The following is a 25,871-nucleotide window of genomic DNA, read 5'->3' on the forward strand; positions in this document are numbered from 1 at the left end:
GCCCAGTCCTCTAATTTGGCCCAGCGCTAGTTAGGTCAGCCGTGTGAGTTGTACCCTGGATGTAAGGACCCTTTTGGGCCTTGCAGCTATTGGTAATAGCCAGGATGCAGGATATACCCCTTCTCAATCCCAGCTTGTTCCAAACATGCTTCACTGTGATGGAGGTTCCTGCCTGCTTCATGTTTTCTGCAGATGCACCCTACGCTATCCTGGAGCTATTCTACAAAGGGCCTCACTTTGTGGTCACTTTGCACTGGCTAGGCTGGCATGAACTGACCATGAGCAAAATTAATCAGGCCCAGAACATTTATGATTTAGTCCTGACACCACTTTCAACATGACCCATATTTCCAGTCTGTAGTCAGAACTGAGAAGCCCCCTACACAATTGTAAAGCAGCAATGCAGTGTAAACCACTGTATAACCTGCTTGCTGACCAGAAATGGTGCACAAGCAATCAGGCTGCTAAATGGCAGCGCTGATCAAAAATTGGATGTAATTTTTGCAACATTTTTATTGAAAATTCTTTTTTTTTTTTACAGAATTTCAAAATTTTGATGAAATGTCAAAATTAGAAATTGTGATGAATTCTCCAAAATTGTCTAGAAACATAACAAATTATCAAGAAAACAGCCTCTTAAAGGTTTGGATAAAAAGCATCAAACACCGAATAACTTACTGAGTTTTTTTGGGAGCGGAAAGATTTTTTTAAAAAGTAACAAAAGAACTCAGGCATGAATTTCAGTATATTTTTTCTCAGTACAGAAATTTCTTATATCCACAGCTTTGACACACCACATTCTATGCCTAGTGTGAATTTTCCTAATCCTTTTTATTTAGGAACTCAGCTTACCCTCTTAATTATTTTATGTGCTGTTTTTACTTGTAAAACTGTTTAAAAAATGGGTAAACATCCTGCCTTTATTGTAGTATTCGGCGCTTCCATCACTATGTGCAAGAAGGTGATGAGGCCCCTACTTGAACAATAACAGGCAGGGAGTTAACTTGCAGTGTAGTTCTCCCACCAGTGTTCAATGTGGAAGCACTTGAAGAGTGAAGGTTCAATTAGACGTTTACAAGAAAGCCAGGATACAAGAAAGCATGCTGTGCTAGTCAGAGGAAAGGAGACTTTTCTTTCTTTCTTTCTTTTTGTTTGTATAAAAATAGTTTCTTTTAATTTATACCCCTAAACTTCAAGAATAAATCCTGGAGGAAAAAAAATCTTAGTGAAAGATTGTGTTGCTGGATGCGGTGTACAACTTTCTTGCCCTCACATATGAAAAAGTTCTAATAATTATTTCATAAAATTGTTCTGCGTTTTTCCCTTTAACCAAAATAACTAATCCAAATTACTATTACGTTCACACATTTCTGGAATTTTGAGATTTATCATGAAGTCTCAATCTGGATTTAGTGCAGGATCAGACCCCAGTTCCGGTGTAGCGTCTCAGTTATGCAAAAGCCAGTTTTCGTGGACTCCATACAATTTTTGATCCTGCCTGAGAATGTGAACCATTCTACATAGACAACAATTCATTTCTCAAAGATTAAGATTTCTGTGGTCAAAGTGCACCATATAGTTATATTTGTTCTGAAGAGGAAAGTTGTTTTATCTGCAACACAGTGTTGAGATTAACCATTTTAAAACAAATCCCCCTTTTTAGTTTTGTTTTTAAAAACCATTTACTTTTGGGGGAGTGGATATTTGGTGTAATGCTATTATTATTTGAATAACGTATTTGCACTAAAGAAGGCTTTTCTAAAAGCTCTAAAACCTCTTCATGATTTGAACACCCTTTTGAGTAATTTCACAACGTTGTGCTTTATCGTTAAGTTTCTAAGTATGATTTTAATGATAGACAGAGCTCTGATCTTTTGAATCAAACAGTCATTTTGGAACTTGGTGTTTTTGAATACTCACGGTGTGCCTTATTCTCTAGTATGCAACTAAAATAAATTAGATTTAATTTAGTGATTTATCTTTGTTATTAAAACTGTAAGCAGAAAATAAATGTCTGCAATAGGCAACAAGCTTGAGATTGAAAGAAACAGATGAAAAAGGGTCTTAATTAATTAAATTGTCTATCTCAGGGTATAATTGATTTCTGGACCAGATTTTTAAAGGCATCATACCCCAATGAACCACAACAATGAGAAGCTGTGTGTTCTATTAAAAACTGAAAAACAATACTAGGTGCAGGTAGAATTTTAAAGCATTGCTGTACTCATCAACTTCACTTTTCAAAAATGCAAGTCACAGTGAGTAAATGCCCAATTTTCATCAGTTTAAAACAAACTTAAATGGTAACTGAATCCTTCTCCTAAACAACTAATTTTTTCTGTTGCAAGTTGTAGTCTCAAGACTCAAGAACAGGTAGTTTCATGTAGCAGCAGCAGGAGCAGGACCACGAAGTCATCTGTCTGAAAATTTCAGAGCAACAGAAACCCAAAGGAGATTGGAAGTGGAGCAGTGAACTGGTTCTCTTTCAAGCTTTCTGGGAGCCTGATGATCAAGGAGAAAACATTGTTGGACCTCCCTTCAAATAAATGGAAGTGGGGAGGAGGAGACAAGAACAAGGTGGGATTATGGACAGAGAATGAAATTACATGACCATTGCAGGGGTTGCCTTTGCTTTTCTCCTGTTACCCTTTAATTGGCTGCTTGAAGGAAAGAGAGACCTACCCATCCTGACATGCATATTAACCCTTTTAGCTTGCCTCACTCACCTGCTTAGGAGAAAGGGCAAATCCAAAGAGATGTCTGGCAACTACTATAGTTCTGCATGTGTGAGGGACAAGAGAGAGCTCAGTGGCAGGGTAGCCTCACTGTCCACACGCCTCCTGCCCACCATTCACACTGGTTACACTTGTCCCAAAGCTCTCCATTTATTTTAGTGATTCTACAATGGTTTTTTTTTCTCCCAGGCTACCAGATTTCTTTTATAGGCATAGGTGCTCTTTTGCCTGTTCCCCATATGCCAGGGGTTCTCAACCTTTTTTTTCCTGAGGCCTCACCAACATGCTATAAAAATTCCATGGCCCACTTGTGCCCAAGAACTGGTTTTCTGCATATAAAAGCCAGGGCCAGCATTAACAGGTAGCAAGCAGGGCAATTGCCTGGGGCTCCAGACCCCAGTGAAGCTACATTGCTCAGGCTTCGGCTGCAGCCCCAGGGGGTTTCAGTCCCATGTGGTGGGATCTCGGCTCTCTACGCTAGGCCCAGCGAGTCTAGTGCTGGCCCTGCTTGGTGGAAATCTCCTCATAGCCCCCCAGGGGGCCCCAGACTCCTGGGTGAGAACCACTGCCATATGCTATCTCAATGGTTTTCAACCAGGAAGGGGAGCCACACAGTATGTCTAAGGGGTCCACGAAAGGCTGTCATTAACCACAGAATAGTGGGATGGAAGAGGCAATGGAGAAAGCCAGGCTGCCAGTTATTGGCAAAGAAGAAATTGAGATGAGTGAAGATCAATGACAGTTCCTATGTGCCAGGAACTCCACAAAGCTGCCCAACATTTGATGAGGTTTCCTCTCACATAGTTTTTACACAGGAAGGGGAGCATATAATAATGTAATACCTACCTCTTACATAGTGTTTTTCATCCACAGATCTCAAAGCATTTTAAAAAGGAGGTCAGTAGCATTATCCCCATTTTACAGATGGGGAACTGAGACACAGAGAGGGACGTGACTACCCAAGGTGACCCAGCAAAGCAGTGGAAGAGCCAGGAACTGAACCCAGGTATCCTGAGAGCCAATCCTAGCCACTCAGCCATTATGAAAAATAGTGCTACAATTTGTATGTTATTGTTCTTACTACTTCTACTGAAGCTCCTCAAACAAGCCCAAACATCTGGAAAATACATACTGTACTTACCTCCTTTAGATTATCTATTTCAGACTCTTGTCTTTTATTCACTGATGCCAGTTTCTTATTAAGTTGTAGTGCTTCCAGCACTTCAATGAAAAAAAATTAAATACATCCTCAAAACATGCCTTCAAATTAAAATTCCATGTGGTTATATACACTGTAATGTATACATGACTTCATTAACAAACTCTGTGAAAAAGGAGCTAAGGTTGCAAGTGTCTCAAGTGTCTGTAGAGGCAGGCTCTACAGAATTTATGAGACCCATCAAAATGGGGCTTCCCTTCCACAGATTTTAGCAAATCCATAGGATCTGTAGGGGCAGTTATACCTAGATGGAATATGGGAGGTAATGGACAGTAGAAAGGCAATAGAGGAGACTAAAATCTACTTCTATCTATATTGAAAACTGTGAGTGAAATCCTGGCCCTATTGAAGTCAATGAAAGTTCTGCCATTTATTTCAATGGAGCCAGAATTTTACTCTACAAGTGTTTAAAATAGTACATCTAAAAAACTGTACATGTCCCCCAGTCTCTGTATTTCTTCGTCTCCTCTATCCCTATCCATGCATCTTGATCTCCTATACTTTCTCTTCATCCCTTATTCTATGCTTTGCCCTTCATGTTTTCCCTTCATGCACCCTCTTTTTTACCTCTCCAACAGCTCCCATTCCAAAATTGGGTAGCACAGTTCCTATTCCTTTTTAATTTTTTTCCCCAAAATTCCTAGAAATAATCTACTCAGGCATTTACAGCTTGTCAATTTCAGGTGGAATGTTTGAAAATTGGGATTACAATATGATCAGGTTTACAATAGCCTCAGTAACAGTATTATGAGAGAGATTTTCAAATTAAATATGTGCATTACAAAATGTAACACACTTCTTAAAATGTCCCAAGACAACTTTCCAATACATAAAATATCATAGGTGAAATTCTGTCCAACTTAAGTCTATGACAAAACTCCCATTGACTTCAATGGAGCCAGGATTTCACCTTCATGGTTTTAAAGCCTGGTAGATTGAAACAAATAATAACAATAAATAAAGCCAGAGTTAAAAGTGCTGGATCCCATTAGAAAGAGGGGCATCTCTACTATACAACTACACGAAGCAACAATTTTTAACTTCAACATTTTCAAAATCTACAAATTGTTTTCATAAACACTATTTTTAATCCCAGGAAATCAGTAGAAATTAGAGGTTTATTTAATGTATAGATTCCTGTGACTTTTCCATTGACTGTAGATTCATATTCAGAATTTACAAGCGATCTACATGCTTAATATGGCTGTTATATGCCACAGTATAAAATTAATTTTCTCTTCAGTAAGAGAGATACTGTAGTTACAAAAGCAGTTTCTCCTCCCTTGGTTTTCACACCTCAACTGCTAGAAGAGGGCCTCATCCTTCCTGATTGAACTAACCTTGTTATCTCTAGCCTGCTTCTTGCTTGCATATATATACCTGCCCCTGGATATTTCCACTACATGCATCCGACGAAGTGGGTATTCACCCACGAAAGCTCATGCTCCAATACGTCTGTTAGTCTATAAGGTGCCACAGGACTCTTTGCTGCTTTTACAGATCCAGACTAACACGGCTACCCCTCTGATACTTGACTGTAGTTACTCTGGTGAATAGCTCATTTTCTTGTTGAACAGAAACACTGGTATTGTGTTATATTTAATCTTTTCCAGCTGTTTACTTTGCAAATACTTTGCATAATAAAATATATGTATACATATTCCAAATTATGTAAATACAGAAAGCTAATGTATTTTTCCATAAAAATTGCAAAAAAAACATTTTCTGCATAGGACAAACAGTAAACAGGACTTTTCCATGATAAATAAAAAGAAAGAACAGCAATGTTTTCTTTTGTTTTAAATATTAAGCACAACTGTATTTCAAAAGACATGAGCATGAGGAATAACCCCAGCCATTAAAATGCCAAGAATGTTCACAGAACAGGCCACCAATTTACTCTTATCTAAATATAGAAAACTAGCTAGTTTAAGGTTTAGAAAAATTACTTAACTTCACTTAGACAAGCCTTTTTTGACATATGCTTGGATTTTTTCCTTTCTTTATTATAACTAATATTTATTTATATTCCATATGTGTATTTACATACACAGACTGAATGTTCAAAGATCTGTGCACATGTTTGCATGCAGCCAAAAAGGATGTACAAAATACTAAATATACACATGCGAGTCAGGGTTGTGTACATGAAAATGTGTGGTCACATATAAATTCATGACTTTTATGCATATAACGGGGGCGTTTCTACACAAGTTCTGTGTGTGGAAAATTGCACATACTTTTAAATATTTGAGCTATAGGTTTTAATTTTGGTATTTTATGGAAGAAAAACATATTTGGTGCAAAACTGTTGTACATAAGTGAACACAGATACTTGGTGCAATTTTGTCATATACCAACAGATTCACAAATAGCTTTGTAGAATTTAAGCACAGAGATGGGAATGAGTTTTTGGTACAGACTTGTTATACTTGAGTAGCTATTTATGCAGAATTTTTAAAAAAGTGCTAGATGATGATGTTCATCTAGTTCTATTTATTTTTCCTGTTTTATTATTTTCTATTTCTGTACATATTTAATTTAAAACAATATGAATCAGAGTTGGAGACTGTCAACTGAGATTGTTGATGGCTGGAAGGTGACAGCAAACCCCTCATCCCCCGAAGAAGGGAAAAGAATAGTCTGGCTTCCTAATTATTGTAAGGGATAGATTCTATGAGATGCTGATGAGGTTTCCTGAAAGGTGCTGAATGGCTTCACCTCTCAGGGTGAAATCTTGGCCCCACTGAAATCAAAGGCAAAACCCTCACTGATTCCAGTGAGGCCTGGCTTTCACCCTCAGTAATGTCTATCACAGGTAAGGGCACTCAGCACTCTGCAAGATAACTCAGCTCTTTGTAGGACTGAGGTCTATGATCTTTGCTCACTGGGACACAGGAAGCACCCATGAAACAGATAACTAGAGGCAGTGGATCTAGGTACAGGGTTCAGAAATTCTTCTTCCTCTTTTCCATCACAGAAACTCATCAGTTCCACCTGAGTAGGGTCCGCTAATGCCATGGAGAAAACAAGATTAACCTCTAAATGTGAAAATACTCATTGAAGAAGGAAAAACACTACAAAAATTAACTACTGTAGGACTACATTTAAGAAAAATTTACCATTTTGCTCTAGTTTCTCATGAGCCCCTTTTATCATTCCAAATTGACATGTGATAGTAGCATAGCATTTCTCAACTTCATTCAGTTTCTTATGATGTTCCTCCTTTGCCATTATGTGCAATTGTAGCTTTTGATCCTGTTGAAAACAGGAACCAAGAATTAGTTTAATGAGCAATTCTAGCGATTATAAATGTGCTCGCCAAACTTTCAACTATTATCAGACAGATAAATCAAAGCATCATACTCAACCAACAATATTCTGAATCAAATGGAACTGCAAAGAGATTTAAAGAAGAATAGTATAATTTAATTATCTAAATAAAATAATTTCAATATATTATTTGGTAAAAACAAAAGCTCACCATTTACTACTAAACAGTAGCTAGGGATTTTAAAAGTTTCTGTATTCTAAAGGAAGCATCTAAAATGTAAGTCAATTCTCAAAAACAAAAGTTAGGCTCTAATAGGTTAAAAATATTGGAACACAAATGCAAATCAGTATCAGATTCATGGACAATTATGGAATAAGTCATTCATAGGGGAAGTTTCTTCCTAACAACTGCCAATCAATGGTTATTTTATGCCCTGAAAGATGAGAGATTACATCCCTTATACATTTTTAACTCAAATAATCTAACTGTGGATTTTCTAATTACCCATGTGATTTTATTTGTTTTAATCCTACTAAACTCTTGAATGAGTGATATCTTGTGTCAATGAATTCCACAGGTTAATTGTTGTGTCAAATACATTTCCTTTTATCAGTGTTATGTCTATTGTTTCTTTGGTTATTGTGTTACAGGAAAGGGTAAATAGGAATTCATGATTTGCCTTTTATATACCATTCATTTGAGAGAGAAAGAGAGCTCATTTATTCATTTCCTTATAGTAATAACCTTTTCAGTGAACTTTCATATGAAAGTCTTTCCAGTGTTCTAATAATGTTCATCTTTTTTTTAAGCGAAACGGGGTGAGTGAGGTAATCCTTTATTGGACAAACTTCTGTTCGTAAACAAGACAAGCTTTCGAGCTATACAGAGCTCTTCTTCAGGTCTGGGAAAAGTACTCAGCATGTCACAGATAAATACAAGGTGGAAAAGATTGTTTGCATAAATAGTTACACTGAATATAAGCTTCACAACTTTGCAAGATGATAAAAATCATGGTCTTAATAAAGAAACTGGATTTATGGCTTATTGCAACATTTGTAACCCACTAGTCCCCCCTCACACCTTTTAGTCCTATGACTGCAGAGGTGTTAACAGCCCATTTCATCTTGAACAATCTCTTATAACACCATGTGTTAACTACTTATGCTAAACAATCTGTTCCACCTTGTATTTAGCTGTGACATTGAGTACCTTTGCCAGAGCTGAAGAGATCTGAGTAGCTGAAAAGCTTTACTCTTTCACAAACAGAAGTTGGTACAATAAAAGATATTACCTCACCCACCTTGCCTTTCTAATATCCTGGAACCAACACAGCTACAACACTGAAAACATCTTTTTTTCTGTGACATGGTGGCCAGAAATGAACAGTATTCATGCCTGCGGGAGGTCCGCTGAAGCCACAGAACCAGCGGACCCTCCGCAGGCAAGCCGCCGAGGGCAGCCTGCCTGCCGCCCTCGTGGCGCCGACAGAGCACCCCCCCGCGGCTTGCCACCCCAAGCACGCGCTTGGCGTGCTGGGGCCTGGAGCGGCCCCTGACAGTATTCCAGGTGACACATCAATGCAGTTGTAAAACTACTTTTTATCCCTTTCTTTACTTTAGGTTTGAGTCTCTTTTCTGGTTTGTTCTGGTTTGTTTTGTTGTTGTTTTTTGTTAGATTGTTTTTTTAAACTATTAAGTGTGCTAAATTTTCCTTTAATTTCCTTTAAAAATACAGAGGCAAACTCATCCCTGTGTAATTCCATTAATTTACTTGGACATACATTGCATTTGTTAAGCTGCTAGCGAATAAAACAGAAATCAAACAGGTTGGGCCAAATTCATTCCTGTATGTAACTTCAGTGGAGCTACACAGGGATGAATTTGGCCCAACTTGCTTGACTTCTGTGGTGCTCCCTTCTTGTAGGCTAACAAATGCAATATATGTCCAAGCATCAGAAGATAATAAAATTTGATGGTAATCAAAGAAATGGCCAGCATAAGACTAGCAAAATAGGATATATAGAATACAAATTTTTCATGTTGTATAAGATAATAAAATTAAACGCAATACAGCAAATTGAAAGTTGTAATGGAAGCACAGATAAAGAAACAGCAACCACTTATACAATCACTTCCAGCTACTCAGCCTATGAATTTTCATATAATTCTTCTCTCTTTTCCAACCCTTTACTTATGTCAGCACAGAAAAAACATCCAAATAACTGCATTTAAGTAATGCTAGGGATGTGAATGAAACCAACAAAAATAAGAAAAGAAAGTTAATGACGACACTTGATTATTACCTTTTCTTCTGACAGTAGTTCAGGCATGTTTATTCTATTAGAGACTTACACATGAAGTGCAAATTTTTCTTCTGCTCCAAGCAGATGGTGGTAGAAGGAGCCAAACCTAAGTTTACTGCCCTCTAAGGTAGGCATGCCTTGCTGATAAAGCATGATCGAGGGAAATAGTTGGATTACGTAATATGCCATCTCAACTATGCCAAGGTGTCTTGAAAGAAGTATACCACAGAATAAGGCTTCAGTGCCAGACACACTGTATTGGGCCATAACTGGAACATGGCAAATCAGTCCCAAGGATGGAACCACTTGTGGCCAGTCCAGGAACACCCACAGTGTTTTTCCATGGCATCAGACAGCTCATAGATTTCAGTAATGGTGGAGATACACACACCCATGAGGGACTTCCTCTCAAGGTTTAGGTTTGGGTCATCTGATTCAGTTATTTATTCAATAAATCCATGACCTGTATAACCACCAGATAACTTCCTGGTCTTTGTTTCTATATTTTTGGCCTGGCATTAAGTAATCCATGCTTATCTTTTCTTCTTGCCTCTAGCTCTTGTGCTCTGAAGTAGCCAGGCACAGCGAGATAAGCTAAGAGCCATGTCAATTTAAATTGAATTTCTTTTCTGTTATCTCTGTGTGTGTCAAAACCTTAAATAGACCTATATATAAATTTATACATGGGTATGTTCTCCTCCCGATGCAGGTAATTTCCATTACTCTTAAAGGTTTGATTAATTTTCATATTAATGAGATACAATGTAGGGAAAATTGACCCTATAGTGCAGGAATTATTTTTAAAGCCCTGGCTTACTTTAGCAATAATGCCTTACAGTACATGCCTCATATTTAAAATATTACAAAACCGTGTGTGTTAAGAATCACAAGCTTTGAAAATATCATACTTTGAAGAATTACAGCAAAACCTGCAGGAAGTTTCTCCCAATCTTCTGTTTTTTTCCCCCCAAGATCTGCACATTTTTTTAATTTTGTTTTTTAACTTGGCAATATTTTATCTTACTGTTTTGCCACCTTCTTTCCTCATGATAGGTCAACATGCCAGTCCCCCTATATCCTTCTCACTGGGGAAATGGGATGTCATTGCCTTCACATATTCTGGACAGATGTTCTGCTAGGAAGAACGTGCTGATATGCTATTTCCCCATGCTCTTGCCAAGGGAGAAAGAGACTGGCCTGCTGTCCCTCAAAGGCTGGCCCAAAGATGACTTCTGGTGGAAAAGCCACACTCCTGGCTTCATTCCCAGAAAAGGTAAGCAGACTGGTTTGCCACTTCCCTAACATCCTTCCCGACAGGGATGTAAAACAGTCTCCCACTCAGACCCTAACATCCCTCCCCTAAAATAATTCTTGGAAACAAAATAGAGGAAATCTGGAAGGAGTCTGTTGGGGAGAGAGGGTTTGATCCTGGAGCTTTCACAGAAGTCTGTTCCTATTAGAGTGGGAAGCCATGGAATCTTACTTCTCCGTCCTACAGTCTGATACTCCATGTGGAAGGATAACTACAGTGCCCTTCACCTGAAATAAAGATAAGCTGGGATGGAGAGTGGAATTGGTTGTGGCCATGTAGTTTGCTGAAACAGGGTGATTTCTTGGTGGAATTAGTCTAGGGAAATAGCTCAGGGCCAGGCAGTTTGCTAGGGGGAAGACACAAGATGAAGTGCTCACATCTGAGGAATATGCTGGGAATGGAGACACTAGTAGTCAGATATATGCCGTGAGGCTGAAGGTGGTAATTGGGAACTGAGAGTACCAGGGAGACAGAGAAGTTATTACTGCAGGAGACTTGAGGCAAGATGAAGTGGAAATTATGCAGAGAGAGCTATCAAAATATGTAAATCAAAGCAGAAACATTTGGCCCATACACTAGTTCCTTCAAATTTTTTCTCCCTAAAGTCAATCTTTTAAAAAAAAAAATTAATGCAGTCCCGAACAAGTTTTATTGTTTTTCAGCCATGAACAGTTGTGGATGAATTCCTAAAAATGTTGAGACTGCCAAGATAAAAAAATCATGTTTATATAAAAATTCCTTGTGTGTCCCTAATATTTTAGATTAAAAATGAAACAGTTTAGAAAACATAATTTATTTTTTGCAAATTAGAGTGTTTACTGTTTTCATAATGCTCAACTTAGAGAGAGTGAAACTAGACTGATTACTTTATATATAATATCCCTCCTTGGTTTTCATGCATAGCAACATGTTTCAGATACTATAGGGAAAAGTTTGAGAGGAGAAAAAACCTAAAAACCTTAGCCCAGATCCTCAATTATAATTGAGGATAACGCAGTGCAGGCCAGGGAGGAAGCACAAAGATGATAAAAAGCTCACCTTGAGTCTATTCTGTGCCAATCCAGCATCAGAACACACTAAATTACATTAACTGCCAAGGGACTGATAATGGCTGCTAAGGATCAGCAGAGTTAAGGGGAAGACATGGCCATGACCTCTTTCCTCTATGTCAGCTACAGGGAGAAGGCATGGCACAGGAGCTACTTTCACCAAGCCTACACTATCATTCCCAATACTGTCTTGATCCTCCCACGGACTAGAATCCACAGGTTTAAAAACTAGGATACTGCACTGGGGAATCGGGGCCCTTGTTTTCATTGAAACAGGAGGGAATGAAAAAGGATGACATTAACATTTTCTATTAATATTTCTATTAATATTTAAAAAGTTTTCTAAAATCTTTTTCAAATACAAAAACAAAATTTTTGCCCTGTTGGTTAAAAATTCCAACGTAATTTATACGACAGTATCATAAATGGATAACAACCCACAGCAACCTTGATTCCCACACCCAACTTGATTGCACGACGTGATTACGTATGGTGTGCACAGAATGTGTGAAGATTGTAGTTTTACAGGTTAAAAGAGTGCACAAGCCCAAGATGGCACATCCAGTCTCCAGCAGAAGCAAATGTTGCTATCCTGGCTGGCAGGTTTTCTAAGGTACAGAATATGAATTAGGCATAGTTTCTGCTAATTTTCAATGCACTAGCCAGGGCAGAATTTGACCCTTCTTTAGCAGAAATATAAAGAAGGAAATAATCTGGCATATAAATGAGCATCAAAAAACTAAGACCTTGGAATTTCTAAGAACTCTTTGTTTATCTATTTTCTACATGACAATCTCAAAGTCCCTAGATTAGCCACTATCGCTCACAATGGCTACAAATCTATAATCTTTATTCTCTCTTTGATAGAATGAAATCTCTTTGATTTCAACAGGACTGCTCAAGGAGTAAAGCTGTCAGAACTTGACCCAATCTAAAATGCATTATTGCATTGCTACACAAATAGCTAGATAATGGAGCTTCTATCTACCTCCTTATCTGGCCCCTATCATCATAGATTCTGAGCACCTATTATGAATAGAGCTAAGAAAATATGAATTACAGAAAGTAGGGACATGTCCAAAAAAAGGGTTTCTAACAAGTTTCCCCACATATTTCTAGGAAATTATTACGAGTACCTATTTATTCATCCAGGTTCTTACAGTGTATCAGCACTGTAGTGTTTGAGTGTTTCCAAGGCATCTAAAGATAATTTTAATGATTATGAGTCTGTGTGTGTGTGTGTGTGTGTGTGTGTGTATATAATGTACACATTTTTACACACACACACACACACACACACACACACCATAAAATACAATGATATATAAATAAGCAACGTTTCATTAGGAGGTGTAAATACACCTCTAGTTTGCAGACAAAAAGTGTTGTAATTTAAATATTATTCTCTTTCATATGGAAGAAGGAACATGGGAGCTCAGTAAAAGACAGTATTTGAAGGGATATAAATAAAAATTCAATAATTTTGTATATTTTAACATTTTTCAGATTACAAGTACTTGTTTAACAACAAATACAAGTTAAAAGTGAAATAAGACAAAACACATTTTATGTTGCCTTTGATCTTTTAACTTGTAGCCTTATCTCCCAGGTCAAAGGACACATTATTCAATTTCACCACATTTTGTGTAAAACCACTGTAGCGTTGAAGATGACTTTCAGTACAAATGTCATGGTGCTTAAAGCTAAACTGGACTCTAGTTTTTGAGCTTCTTAATTAAAATCACAGTTTATAATGGTCTGACAATATTATCTTTATCTTTATTCTTTCCAGTTGAGCAGCAACAGAATTTTCACAGCTTCTATTCAATCAAGCTTAGCAATGTTTCTGCAGCTTGCTCTTTCACTTCCTGAAACACACAACAGGATTCAGAGTGACTAAAGTGTCACTCTATATTCAATGTCTGAGGGAGTAAGTTGTCTCTTATTTTTGTCTCCTTGGATCAAATCTAAACTCTACTGGGGAATTAATATTAAAAATAACTCTAACCCCCCCCCATGTCATCCTTTTTGCTAATGTATTAACTTTTAGACATGTCATTGTCCCTGACTATCCCATCCTAATGCAGCCAACTCCAGGCCATGCCTTATAATTTTAAGGATAATGTAATATTGTTATTCTTTTTATGTTCTGTAAAAAGAATCTTTACTGGCTCTAATAAGCAAAAGTTAAACTACATGTGCGCTACAAACTAAGGAATATTTCAATTTTAGAAAAAAAAATTCCAAATATTAAATTAAAGGTTTTTATAAACAATTCTGCAATTGTCAGAATATAATAAAAAGAAGAGAAAAAACTGAAGTATTTTACATACAACAAGATTGTGACCTCTTTCTTTTATCTAGGTCTAAACAAATAGTTACTTTTCATAGCTTATTTCTAAAATTCTGTCAGTATTTTCATTACAACCCTTCCAATCTGTCATCATTTTGTCATTGTGAAAATTCTTGGCCTCTTTCTTCTATAGTCATCTACAGTTTTTGTAGTTTCTTACCATTTCATTCAATTTCTTCTGTAAAGTGTATTTTGAAATCTGTAAAAACAAAAATGCTACACAGTTAATGTTACAGTATCATTTTTCTTTACCAATCTTTACTGAAGAAGGCATACATATTAAATATTTCATTTATATTTTCAATGTGTATTGAAGATGTTGTTCATCCCAATGAAATAATACCCTTTTTTTGGTTCATTTACTGTAATGGTTCTTTTATTGTAAGACTAAGATTATAACATTGCACTTATTTAAATATCTAAAGAATGCAAAAGAAATCCGTGAAATTCTAATGCAAACAAATTAATGTAAAAGAGCATACATTTGTATTATGACATACATATTATTTTAATAATGTTTAACATAATATAAATCAACACAATATTTTATTAGTACATTTTTTAATATATTTACAAGAATTAAAGACCAGGTTTGGTGACCAAATGTGAAGATGTCAGCTACTGGTGCCTGTGAAACTTTTTCCATGGTTTGTAATTACTTTAATATACTTGTTTTACAGCATATTTTATTATAAATAAATTAGATCTCAGTCCAATTTTCAGCTAAGGCAATGGTGAAAAGCCTATTGACTTCAAAAGGAGTAGGAGAAAATCTTCATGTATTAAATAAAAATGAGGGGATCCGAGTTTAAGTTCTATACACCAAACTTTATTCATAAGTCAACAGATGGAGGCGTGCTAAAAAGTGATATACATTTCTCCCCCACCATCAGCATAGACTTTGGAGGGAGCTATAACCAACCTTCACTAGAGGGAAGATCACCTTCATGTAGGGCCTTTGCAAGAAACAAGGGAGAAAGAAGTAGAAGAAATTGGAGTAATATCTGAGTCTTAGAGGAACTTAGAACCTGTTCTCTACTCAGAACAAATAGATAAATAGCCATTATATATGCCTGAAAAATAAAGACATTTTAGTATAACTCTTGTGTTTCTTATTAATGAAAAATTCCCATTTGAAGTCATTAATATAATACTTTCCACTCCAGTAATATCCACTGCAAAGTACCAGTGTCAATGAGAATCTTGAGTCAAGTAATCCCTGAGTAAGATTAGAAACATTTGATCCCTTATCTTTTATCTCATAGAATATACAAATTTTAGTGATATTTTAATACCTTTAACTATAGCATTATTATACTGCCAGCACATATTAGTATCATTTGCAGAAGTGATCAAATGTTTAGGTGTATAGCCACTGTCCTGGACCTTTGAATATATGAATGTACAATCCTAAAAATTAAATACTATTTTTGGATATACAAAAACTTTGCAGTAGTGTGAGATTTACCAACTACCTGTGGACTTTAGACCCTGAAGATCTTAGATCTCAAAGATTACCATCCATAAAATCAATAACTAGAACTTTAGTTGCAATTCTTGAATCTTGTACACTTTAATCCATCAACAATGGTAAGCATAAACAGAGGAATTCACTAGTGTTTCTGTTGTTAAGAGGTTGACATTGTTTCAATTTTTAATTCATATTATGAGAGATTTATCACTTGAATATAAAAACTTGCTTTGCACTAAAATTTTCCATTCAAGTTTCAGTTCAGCTAGTAGTGTCCTAGCTAAAGTATTAATAAGACACCTATCCCCTTGGTATTGATGAACCCAGACCAGCATGTGAAAGATCAGTGTTAAATTTCCAATATCTCCATCTGGTAATGTTGTAATGGAAATAAGTTCACCCTGTTGGGAAAGAAGTACCTAATTTCATTCAACAACAATACTCATAGCCAATTAAGATTGCCATCATGGGCACAGTTATGGTGGCTGGCCACAACATGCAGTCTCAAGTGAAGATAGCAAATAAGAGGTGACCCTCAAGTACAATCAGGGATACAAAGGATGACTAAAGAAAAACTATAATAACCAAGAGTCTTGTTTATGTAGACCCTGTGCAAAAATGTGTTTTATCGAGAAGGAAGCCTAGAGAACAATGAATCCATTTAAGGTGGAATTCTGACAATTTAAGAAAGTGATTTAAAAACTAAGAGTGCAAAATTATAATCTTGAGCAGAAATTTTACTTTAAAGAAAATAATGCAGACCTATAGTATTTAAGAATTCATACTGAGGATCCCACAGCTAGTTTGGAAACTCCTTCCCTTTTTCCTCCTGCTTTGTCTCTTTGCCCTATCTTTCCCTGCCCCTCTGGTTTATCCACCCTGTTCCTTCCCCACCACACACTCCCCAGCTCTCTCCTTCATTCTCCATCATCCTCCCACACTCTACTCTATCTTCCTGTCTTTCCCCTCTCCTTCTTTAATTCCTGAATCTGCTTATGGGCAGCTGAGGCTGCTCTAACTCATGCCAGGGGCTGAAATGGGTACAACTCAGGGTAACAAAAAGGTGGCTTACAGACACTGGTGTGACCTCTTGCTCCCTTAAGCCCTGCACACTATAGAACTTGCCAAATGCAGAGACTGAACCCTACATGCACTGTTATACGTGGGTATAATAGGCTGGGTTAAGGAGGTTCAATCTCAACTCTGAATATACTTGCGTTGATAAATTTAAATCAAATTCTTAACATCCTATGAAATATTTTTTATTTCAGTTTATCTTACTTAAGGAAAGCCAGGAGAACCATTATTACACTAGCTGGCCATGTATCATGGTCAATAGACCATGAGTTACACTATACACCACCTGTTCTATGTCATGGTTTGAACAAGAAAAACAAATCCTTACAACCTTTGCACAGAAGGCTAGCCATGTGGAGGAATTACTTTTACTTTTAAAATATTTTCAACATTAACCAGATGATTAAATATGTAGAGTATGACACCCAAAGATACCACTCTATGCAGTAAAGTTAAGAAGAATAGAATATGCAATACAATATCAATAACCTTAGATCCAATTACCCATTGCTAGAAATTCTAATATAAACAATTTAAAGTTCTTGAAAAACAGTAAGAAGTTATTAATGTTTCAAATATGACCTTTCTGATAATACAAGAAATGCAATTTAAACATTAGGATGAACCATGAAAATACATACAACAATTATAAATTACTGTTTTCCTAATTATGGCAATTAAAAAAAAATCTCTACATCATTTAGATCAGTGGTTCTCAAACTTATTTGATCAGGTACCCCTTCTTTGTGTCTGTAGTCATTTATGCTCTCCCCTAAACTACATATACCACCATCCAGCTCTGAAGGCAGAGTAGAAAGCAGCGGCTGCCGGCTGGCCAGGCATCCAGCTCTGAATGTAGCACCATGCCAGTAACAGCACAGAAGGAAGGGTGGCAATGTGAAAAGTGATGAATATCACTTTTCACAGCAGACTTAGTGCCCCATTGCCACTCTTATTTCTGTGCTGCTGCTGACACCCCAGGGCTGACAGCCAGAGCCCCACCACCTCCAGGTCAGGGATCGTGGGGGGAAGAAAAGCCTGAGCCTGGGCTGCCTCCTGGTGAGGGACTGGAGCTATCTGGGGCTGACAGCCAGAGCTCTTAAAAAACACAGCAAAGCACAAAGCTGACTCCTCCCTTGACACATTCCCATGCCTCCCTTGGGAGGGCTGGCCCCATAGTTTGAAAATTGCTGATTTAGAGTAATTCTTCTTTCATCACATGCTTAAATGCATTGCTGAATCAGGGCCAGATAGAGGGGGACCAAGAACAATCATCAACTCAAACTAGAATTTTAGAATTTTCCTCCCTCCTTTAAGAGTTTATTGATAAGAATTTAATTATCTTTTTTCCCTCCAAAAGGATAGTATGCAATGAGACAGAATAAAGAAAGTATTTGGAATCTGATTTGGAGTTTCATTCAGATCTAGAGATTTGACCACATTTTAGTTAATTGATATTAGTTAAACAGAAATAATATAAACAATTTTTGAGGGTAAATCACAACATCAACTGAAAGAATCTAGGCATCCATTCTCCAACAACACTATAAATACTTGCAAATGTGAGTTTTCCCTTTAAAAAAAGGGAAACCTAAAACTGAGGCTATGTCTACAATAACACTTTTGTTGGTAAAACTTTTGCCAGTCAGCAGTGTGAAAAAACAACCCCTTGACTGACATAAGTTTCACCAACAATAGCACCGGCGTGGACAGCATTATGTCAGTGGGAGACACTTGTTGGGGGTGGTTTAATTATGCTGATGGGAAAGCTCCCATTAACCTAGGACAGATACATGGGACATCTTTCAGTGGTGCAGCTGTGCCACTGTAAGGTCTATAGACATAGCCAAAGCCATAGTAACTAGCCAAGAAATCTGTGTGCCCAACCTTCAATGTCATAATTCCATATATAAAAATAGCATGAGATGATGTACTTATGATAAAGTTGGGTCTTAATACCAAGAATCTGGTTGTCTATCCATAAATAATACCATTTACCCATGCCAGCACTAGTCTGAATGTGTTAGACCACCTACATGATAGGATGTTACTTGTGCATATATGGCAGCAGGGATCAACACAAAATTACTGTCCAGAGGGACGTCAGCAGTGTTCAAAGCTATGATGATGGCATATGAGTGCCACTGTCACCATCTCAAGATTAATTTGCCAATATTAGTTCATGCCAACACCAGATAATACCTTCTGATTTATAAGACAGGTGACAAAATGAAGTTTATGTCATCTCTTCAATTTAAAAAAAAATATATCCAATGTTCAATTTACTATGCTGACTTAGTAGTAATGGAAAGAGATTTTCAAAAGGTGAAAAACGAGAAGCAGCACTGCCATCAATCTTTCAAAAATGTTATAATAAATCCATAGATTCATTCATAGGTTTCAAGACCAGAAGGGACTATTGTGATAATCTAGTCTGAACTCCTGTACAACACAAGCCATAGAACTTTCCCAAAATAATTCAGAGAGCAGATCTTTTAGAAAAACATCCAATTGATTTAAAATTGGTCAGTGATGGAAAATCCACCATGGCTCTTGGAAAGTTGTTCCAATAGTTAATTATTCTTAGTGTTAAAAATGTATGCCTTATTTCCAGCCTGAATTTGTCTAGCTTCAACTTCCACCCATTGCATCATGTTATACTTTTCTTTGCTAGATTGAAGAGTCCATTATTAAATATTTGCTCCTCATGTAGGTACTTATAAACTGTCATCAAGTCACTCCTTAACCTTCTCTTTGTTAACATAAATAGATTGAGTTCCCTGAGTCTATCACTGTTACGCACATTTTCTAACCTTTTGGTTATTCTCATGACTCTTCTCTGAACCCTCTTCAATTAATAAAAATGTTAAATAGCGAAGGGCCAAGGATTGATCCCTGCAAGACCCTACTAGAAAGACACCCTTTTGATGATGATTCACCATTTACAATTACATTTTGAGAACTATCAGTTAGCCAGCTTTTAATCTATTTATTGTGTGCCATGTTAATTTTATATCATTCTAACTTTTTAATCAATATGTCATGCAGTACCAAGTGAAATGCCTTACAGAAGTCTACGTATCAATACTATTACTTTTATCAACCAAATTTGTAATCTCATCAAAAAAAATATCAAATTAATTTGACAGGATCTATTTTCCATAAACCCATGTTGATTGACAATTATATTACCCTCCTTTAATTCTTTATTAATTGAGTCCCAGAAAAAGTGAGAGCAAGGGTCTGATGCTGGCATTACTGGAGTTCAAGTCATATTGCAGCTGACTTGAAACAATCACTTTCAGAAATGTCAAAATCCCAGGCTTCAAAGAAGGTATTCTAGCACAATTACAAGACAAATGCCACCAGTCTTACTGAAAATTCTCCTTCCAGTTAATCAACAATTGCAGAGTGAGCATCTGAAGCATAACTACCTTCTTGCCCAGAGCAGAATAAATAACTAGCCTACTCAGCCAAAAGAAGGAAAATAATTAGGAGCTGACAAAACTTGAAATTTGGCAACACATTCCACTGTCAGTAATTCTCTCCTTCCTTAAACTAAACATTCTCTACTCCTACTCTCTAGGTCGACCAATCTCATTTTCTTTGTCTTTAAGAACAAGGCTATCACTACCTACCTTCCAATATAAATATTTTTTTAAAAGCCTTGTCTACACTGGAGACTACACTGCCCTCATTCCAGCCACTGTGCCCAGACACCACCATAGCTGCACCCATGCAATGCCCCATGTAGACAAAATAAAATGCTATAACTCACAGCTTGAAATATGTAGCTTGCTCTGATTTCAAAACAGTGGTAACCTCAATCAGTGCAAATAGTGACTTTGTCAGGCAGGGGTCAGAGTTTGAGTGAGACATGTTTGTTAATTGTGGACTATGTGGAGAAGATGGTAAACTTGTGGCAAAACCAGGTGAAGGGGCAAAAGTAGCAGTATGAGCTTGAGGACCATGGTGGGCACCTATTTAGGGGTCCTGTGCCAAGGCTTTCAAAGAGTTGGGGGAAAACCCCCTTCACTTCTCTGTAGCCAGAAGGGAAGACTTCAAAGAAAGAGGAAGGCTATGTCCCAGAGAGAGCAAAGGACAGTGTTTTATACTTCATTAGAACCTTTCATTCCCCTGAAGTCCTCCTAGAAGGGAAGAACTAAATTAAAAAACTCTGAGAAATAAAGAAAGACGGTGGACTGGTGAGGGAAATTCAGGCAGCAGCTGCACCTGGCTGTTCAGAGGTGCACCTCTACAGTAAAAAAGAAAGTAAGAGCTCCTAGAAGACCCCCTTTAAAAACAAAGAATAAAGAAAAGCTTTCCACTTAACAACAAATAGAGCTATATGAGTACTGCATTTAACAATAAAGTTAATTTACCTGTAATGTTTTTAATGTTTTCTTCAGCCCATCAATTTCTTTTTCTTTTGTTTCTATAGCAAGCTGATATTTGCCCTTTAAATCAGAAGTCATACTTTAGCATTTGGAAAAACCAAACATATTAAGACAAAAACTTGTCAACCACAAGTGTAAAGAATATAAAGCACTACTCTACTGTGATAGATTCTTGACCATGGAGAACAATCTGCACGCAAAACAATCATGTAGCATTTAGCTAAGTCAATATCTGGAGTATTTAGAAATCTGCTAAAAAGAGATTAAAACTGAGAGCACAGTGGTGATTTTCTTCCCCGCTTACAAGTAGTCCCGGAACTTTGGACTCCAAGTGGATTATTTCCTTTATGGCAGAGAAATGTGAGGCATAAATGCAGGATTAACAAATTATCCCAGTTTTGAACCAAGATATTAAATACCAAAACAGCACAATGTAGAGCCATTTACCTATACCAGTGGTTCCCAAACTTGTTCCGCTGCTTCTTCGGGGAAAGCCCCTGGCCGGTTTGTGTACCTGCCGCGTCCACAGGTTTAGCCGATCATGGCTCCCAGTGGCCACGGTTTGCTGCTCCAGGCCAATGGAAGCTGCTGGAGTGGATACTCCCTCAAGTGGATACTGTTAACCATTAGGTTTAAAGGCACTCATTGCTTTACACTCAACATATTTTTAAACAGATTCACTGGTAGGTAAACTGGTGCAAGTTTATGTACAGACACTCTTGTTTCAGTTAAAGAATTTATTATTTTGATTAATCCTGTTTAAAAAAAAATAAATAAAAAGGATGAAGACAAACTGAAATAAGAATGTCCACACACAAATTTGTACTGGTTTAATTATCTTGGTTTAAAGACATACTATTAGTTAAACCAGTACAATTTTCTGTGTAGATAAGGTCTGAGGGCCTGTTTACATGATAAAGTTACTCCAGTTTAACTTAAATTGGTGTAAAAACCAATTTAAAAAGACACTTATTTCAGTTTAAGTGTGTCTTATTTTGGTTTAACATAAGTGGCTAAAGAAATGAATTCAGCTGAATCAACATAAGCCACTCAAAACAAAACAAGTGTCTGTAAAAGAGTTTTGCACTGGTTTAACTGAACCAGTTTTTAAATACTCCTTTAGTTAAACAAATGCAAGCTTGTGTGTTTAGACAAGACTTGAGACATAATGCCTCCAAGAGCTTCTGCTCAGGTGGCACACCTCTGTACTGTTTCAACATGGGACACAACCAAGGCCCACGTATTTTGTCTTGTTTTTTAGTGAAACCAGTTCTTAAAATTCCAATGTAATGTGTAACGTGTATCCTCCTATTTGTAGGTTATTAAAGATTATACCAAAGGCCAAAGTATATAAGTAACGCTAGAATCTCCTTTTAAACAGAGCTGATTAAAGCAACTACAGATTCAGCTACATGTAGCAGGAAACTTATTGTGATCCCTAAAGCATACTAAAATTAGAAGACAAAGTATGTTGGTGATACTGAAGAGAGAAAGGTAACTAACTGTAATAGCCTTTCTTCAATAATGAGTAAAATCTAACAGACTCCTTTGCAGGTTATATCTATTTGTTGCTTGGTCAAATATCAGGGAATATGGCTGGAAAAAAAATCAGATAAACACTTTTATCTGTTATTTGTCAGCTTGGAGTCTTCACCCATAGACTAAAAACTACAAATGCCTGTTCAAATACAAAACCCACACCTTTGTAACCTCTGAATCTTATATAAAAGAAAAACATATAGTGAAAATTATGATGAATATTTAATCTTTTAAAAATATAAATATAAAAGTACACAAATATACTAAAGTTGTAATTCAAATTTACACCAAAACATGTTAGAGCTGATTTATTTTCCTTAAGTTTTAATGTATTAATAATGATACAAGAGGAAGGGTTAAGAATATTAATACTGACTTTAAGTTTCCTATCTTTGGTCACAACCTTAACATTATTTAATAGTTTTAAATATAATTTCCTTGTTTTATTTCTTTTCTTTAAAAATGTGGCTATTATAAAGTACTCAAGAATGAGACTCCATATGTAAGAATACTGTAGTAGTACAAGACACATTATTGGGTATACACATTAGAAAATTAATACTGCTTTCCCGCAAATCTTGCAATTTATAGATTAAATATAGGGTTTGCAATGCAAGTACTACAATGCCTTAAAAGTATTAGATGCCACAATTGAGATTCTAATATTAATACTGTACTAATTTACACCCAGAAGGATCTAAAACTTAGGGCCTGATCTTGCTGTTCTGGCCTGCACAGTGTGAGTTTTGCCTGAAGGACGACTGAGCCACTGACGTCCAGTACTGTATAACTTCCATTGTGTGAGCACACAAGAGCTGTAGTACTCAGCTATTTAAATTAAAGTGTAAACTATATACACACTTGTATATGGATCATTATTGATCATTAAAATTCAGCCACCTCTGGGTCAAATTCAGCAACCATTTAAAAGAGTGCACATTAACAGTTATTTAAGATCAGAGATGAAAAATACTTTATCCAGCTGAAACAAGAGGAATTTTAGGCAAGTACAATTACTTAAATCAAAATTTAGCCAGGTCAACCTTATGAAAACCATCAGCATTTTTTATTCTATGCTTAATTTAATATTGTGCAGTTAAACTAGTATACTTATATGCATTATTAATATTTTCTTACTATATTTTAGTACAGCACCTAGCACATTGGGAACTTAATCTCAAATGGGCCCTCTAGGCACTACTGTTATAAAAATAATTAATAAATGCTTATTATTATTACTACACGATCTTTTATAGTTTATACTCAAAACAAATGTAATGTACATTTAAAATTTTTATAACACATCTGTCACATATTTCTTCCATTGAATGATAAATTAGAGTAATAATGCAATTGCACACAGTACCTTTTCTTCTTCCATGGTAAACATCCTTGCTTGTAACTTCATTGCCAATAGTGGATAAAATTAAAAATGGTATGTTAAAACAACATATACTATATTTTTGCCTCTGTAGGATTAATTTTATTCCTATACTTTGACACTAGAACATAGTAGGATTAATTTTATTATTAGAGAAGTAGGATTAATTTTACTTATATCCTCTGACAACAGAATATAGTTAATAGTACACAAAACAATGTAAATGCTTTACTTTTATCACAGTTCTACAATAGCACCAAATGTATGAACCAAAACCAACTTTTCCCTGTCAGGCTGGAAAGGAAAATTTTCTTCACCTGCTAATTTATTTTTTCTGAGTTAGTATGTTGGTTACCCCAATACTAGTGGATCGAATCCTTCAGCACCAGGTGCAGGGGCAATCTCAAGCCCCATGACACTTACTCCAGAATTTTTTTCAGTCCTTGTAGATGATCCACAATATATAATCAACAAAAAATAACATAACTTTGATGAAAAAGCAAATTGCAGGTACAAAAAGAAACTGTTATTTACTGTAACTGTGGTTCTTTGAGATGTGATGCAGATATGCACACATCTAGTGCACTGGAGCCAGAGAATTTTGTCTAGGAGTATCTGTAGGTGGAATGGTGCTGATGCCTCGTAGCTGTAGCCCCTCCCTGGCTAGATGAGATAGTGCCGCCACAACTCCCCTCAATTCATACCAACCATATGTCAAAAGTATAGACTCCAATGCCGAGTGGACGGAGGGTGGGTTGTGGAATACATGTCTCTATCACAGCTCAAAGAGGAGGTTACTTACTGTAACTGGAGGCAGTATGTGTCCCTGTGGAGTGAGCTGTAAGACCCCCAGCAGGGGGAAGTTTGATATCTTATAGCATTCAAGTATTTGAATATGCAGCCTGAGATCCACTTATAGATCCTTTGTGAGGATATGGCTTGTCCCCTTGATCTCTCCACCATGGCAACAAAGAGAATCTCAGAGACTTTCTAAAGGGCCTAGCTCTTTGTAGGTAGAATGCTAGGGCATATCTGACGTCAAGGGAGTTGCCGGGCGAGGCATGTGGTTTTGGAAAGAATACAGATAAGTGGATTGATTGATTGAGATGGAATTCAGACACAACCCTGGGGAGGAATTTGTGGTACAAGCATAGTGAAATCTTCTCCTTGTGGAAAACCATGTAGGGAGGTCTGCCATCATAGTCACTAGCTGACTGGCCCATCTGGACAAAGTAATAGCTAGTAGGAATGCAACTTTCATGAAAGGTGAGTCATGGTACTGGTTGCCATAGGTTCCAAGGGGTGGTTCTGTGAGAGCTGAGAGGACGAGGTTAAGATCCCACTTGGGCATGGGTTTGACAACAAGTGGGAAGGTTCTGACCAAACCTTTCATAAATATACTGCCATTGGGTGCATGGAGATAGAGTATCCCTCCACTATGGGAAGGAAGGCACCAAATGCCACTAGGTTCACAAAGAGGGAGCTGAGGATTAAACCCAATGTTTTCAGGGTGAAGAAATAATCTAGGACAACCGGGATGATCACCATGTCAAGACAATGGTGATGACAGTGCGCCCTCTTCAAGAAGAGGTGCCACTTTGTCAAATAGCACATTCTGGTGGACTTTTTCCTGCTCTGGTTAAGGATCCATTGGACTGAGGCTGAACATGCACGTTCTATGTTAGACACTGTCACAGTGTTCACTCACCACTAGTGGTGCCTCCTGCTGGCTGTCCTGGAAATGTATCCCTGCCAGGTGTTG

The 25,871-nt window shown here is 37.0% G+C and overlaps 1 protein-coding gene across 10 annotated transcripts in view; it reads right to left on the reverse strand.

Moving 5' to 3' along the window:
• The window catches only part of CCDC73 (coiled-coil domain containing 73), a 152,478-nt gene that overhangs the window by 52,180 nt on the left and 74,427 nt on the right, over positions 1 to 25,871 (reverse strand). For 9 of the 10 annotated variants that reach the window (XM_039536338.1, XM_039536335.1, XM_039536334.1 and 6 more), the window contains 5 exons: positions 24,095 to 24,130; positions 21,175 to 21,249; positions 14,405 to 14,443; positions 7,077 to 7,212; positions 3,877 to 3,956 (listed from right to left, as the gene is read on the reverse strand). In XM_039536338.1, the coding sequence (XP_039392272.1) occupies positions 3,877 to 3,956; positions 7,077 to 7,212; positions 14,405 to 14,443; positions 21,175 to 21,249; positions 24,095 to 24,130 (366 nt within the window). Of the gene's footprint in view, positions 1 to 3,876; positions 3,957 to 7,076; positions 7,213 to 14,319; positions 14,338 to 14,404; positions 14,444 to 21,174; positions 21,250 to 24,094; positions 24,131 to 25,871 lie in introns of those variants that run through there. The other variant, XM_039536340.1, reaches the window with a different exon arrangement.

Source organism: Mauremys reevesii, linkage group 4 (genome assembly GCF_016161935.1).
Source record: "Mauremys reevesii isolate NIE-2019 linkage group 4, ASM1616193v1, whole genome shotgun sequence".
NCBI classification, from domain to species: Eukaryota; Metazoa; Chordata; order Testudines; family Geoemydidae; genus Mauremys; species Mauremys reevesii.